The sequence below is a fragment of the Trichomycterus rosablanca genome, chromosome 4 (assembly GCF_030014385.1).
Source record: "Trichomycterus rosablanca isolate fTriRos1 chromosome 4, fTriRos1.hap1, whole genome shotgun sequence".
NCBI classification, from domain to species: Eukaryota; Metazoa; Chordata; class Actinopteri; order Siluriformes; family Trichomycteridae; genus Trichomycterus; species Trichomycterus rosablanca.
In genome coordinates, this window is record NC_085991.1 from 26,141,584 (window position 1) to 26,143,336 (window position 1,753).

At 41.1% G+C, this 1,753-nt stretch overlaps 1 protein-coding gene across 1 annotated transcript; it reads right to left on the bottom strand.

Moving 5' to 3' along the window:
* Positions 1–394: 394 nt before the first annotated feature.
* On the bottom strand, positions 395–1,100 carry si:dkey-28a3.2 (spindlin interactor and repressor of chromatin-binding protein). The gene is made up of 2 exons (XM_062993131.1): positions 858–1,100; positions 395–775 (listed from the first exon to the last, which is right to left on the bottom strand). The coding sequence occupies exons 1-2, from the start codon at positions 1,093–1,095 to the stop codon at positions 711–713; spliced, it is 303 nt and encodes a 100-aa protein (XP_062849201.1). The 5' UTR covers positions 1,096–1,100; the 3' UTR covers positions 395–710.
* Between the last annotated feature and the right edge of the window lie 653 nt (positions 1,101–1,753).

Below are 1,753 nucleotides of genomic sequence, written 5' to 3' on the forward strand. Positions count from 1 at the left end.
TCATACTTTTCAGTTGGCCAACATTTCTAAAAATCCTTTTTTTGTATTGGTCTTAAGTAATATTCTAATTTTCTGAGATACTGAATTTGGGGTTTTCATTAGTTGTCAGTTATAATCATCAACATTAAAAGAAATAAACATTTGAAATATATCAGTCGGTGTGTAATGAATGAATATAATATACAAGTTTCACTTTTTGAATGGAATTACTGAAATAAATCAACTTTTTCATGATATTCTAATTTTATGACCAGCACCAGTATATGGTGATTATTATTTTATACTGGACCTGCACCTGCTGGCAATGATTGTGGCTGAAATGGAGAAACTGACTAGCTGAATTGGCCCTAGTTCACAACTTGGTATCACACAGACTTTATAGGATTGAGGGAGGTAGGTAGGCTTAAAGCCAGCATGCTTACCCAGGGTAAACCTTACTGTGTTTATGTCTAACTGTAAATTTAGAATTTCTCAGAAATATCCCCCTATCTTGTTTTTATCTGGACTTTCCCTTTTTATCTCCCAATCCAGTCATTTCCAATTCCAATCTCACCAGTCCTAGAGATCGCATATGGCAGTGATGGTGTAATTTAACTCTGTCCAACCTTGCCTTCTTCAAACACGACCAACTGTGTCTGTCTGGACGCCCGGCCAGGTCATTGGCTCTGTTAAGATTGGCATGTTCGACCGCTGCACCACCATTCTCATGTTTATTTGCTTTTGTCATCTGCTTCCAGAATCACTTCGATCTCAGCTGTATGCTTCAAGCTCTGATCTGGAAACAAGATAAGCAACCACATTATGTAACTGATACAACTATCTTAGATGTAGCACAGTAAAAAAATAAATGTCTTTACCATTAGGGGCATCATTGTTCTGCCAAAGCTGGTTGGTGAAGAAGCGTTCTCTCATAGCCACTTGTTGGTCCCAGGCATGTTGGATGCTTTGCCGCTCCATGTCTTCAAGACACAGAGTGCTGGGATGGGTTTCCTGTATATGAGCCCTCACTGCATCTGCACTGAAGGTGTACTGCTGCTCCCCACACACCATGCACACGAGCAGCTGGTTTATGGAATCGTAATCCATGAGGTACATGCTTCTCCACTTGGCCTCGGTCAAGTGCTCATCTGAACAATCATCATCAGGAATGACACACACGTCTGCTTCATCTACAAAGTAAATAAATAAAGATCAGATCATGCAGAAGACCATGTTCTTAAAACTAAGCACAAGCCTTTTTGTTTCCTACCTCAGACTAGGATTTAACAGTATAATGGTATATATTTGGCCCTTTGGCTAATAACAAGTGGTAGAAGGGATTAATGCGCCTAGAACAATCCCGAGAATTGAACACTTAAACCACCTTCAAAGGTTATCTGGGTGCATCTGACCGTGTATGTTAATGCATTCTGAATGCATCTCAGCACCACCTAATTATCAGAGTTGCTAGGTTTGTGGTTTTCCCATGGGCTTCTTTTTAAATTGTGCTTGCTTCTTGCCTATCAAAGCCATTGACCCATTAATTAGTTAAAAGGTTTTCAACATAAACATGAGCTTAAGACTCTGGAAACATTTTCTGGAAACAAACTCAAAAATACAAATCGGCGCTCAGGTGGCGCAGCGGTAAAACACGTTAGCACACCAGAGCTGGGATTTCGAATACATCGTATCGAATCTCAGCTCTGCCGTCCGGCTGGGCTGGGCGGCCACATGAACAACGACTGGCTGTTGTTCGCAGGGTGGGTAAGCCGGA

Bases quoted from the DNA above. Each gene is read 5' to 3' on its own strand.
- si:dkey-28a3.2 (XM_062993131.1), bottom strand. From the start codon at position 1,095: ATGTACCTCATGGATTACGATTCCATAAACCAGCTGCTCGTGTGCATG. The intron at 776-857 runs GTAAAGACATTT...TCTTGTTTCCAG, and splicing joins GAACAATGATGCCCCTAATG to ATCAGAGCTTGAAGCATACA.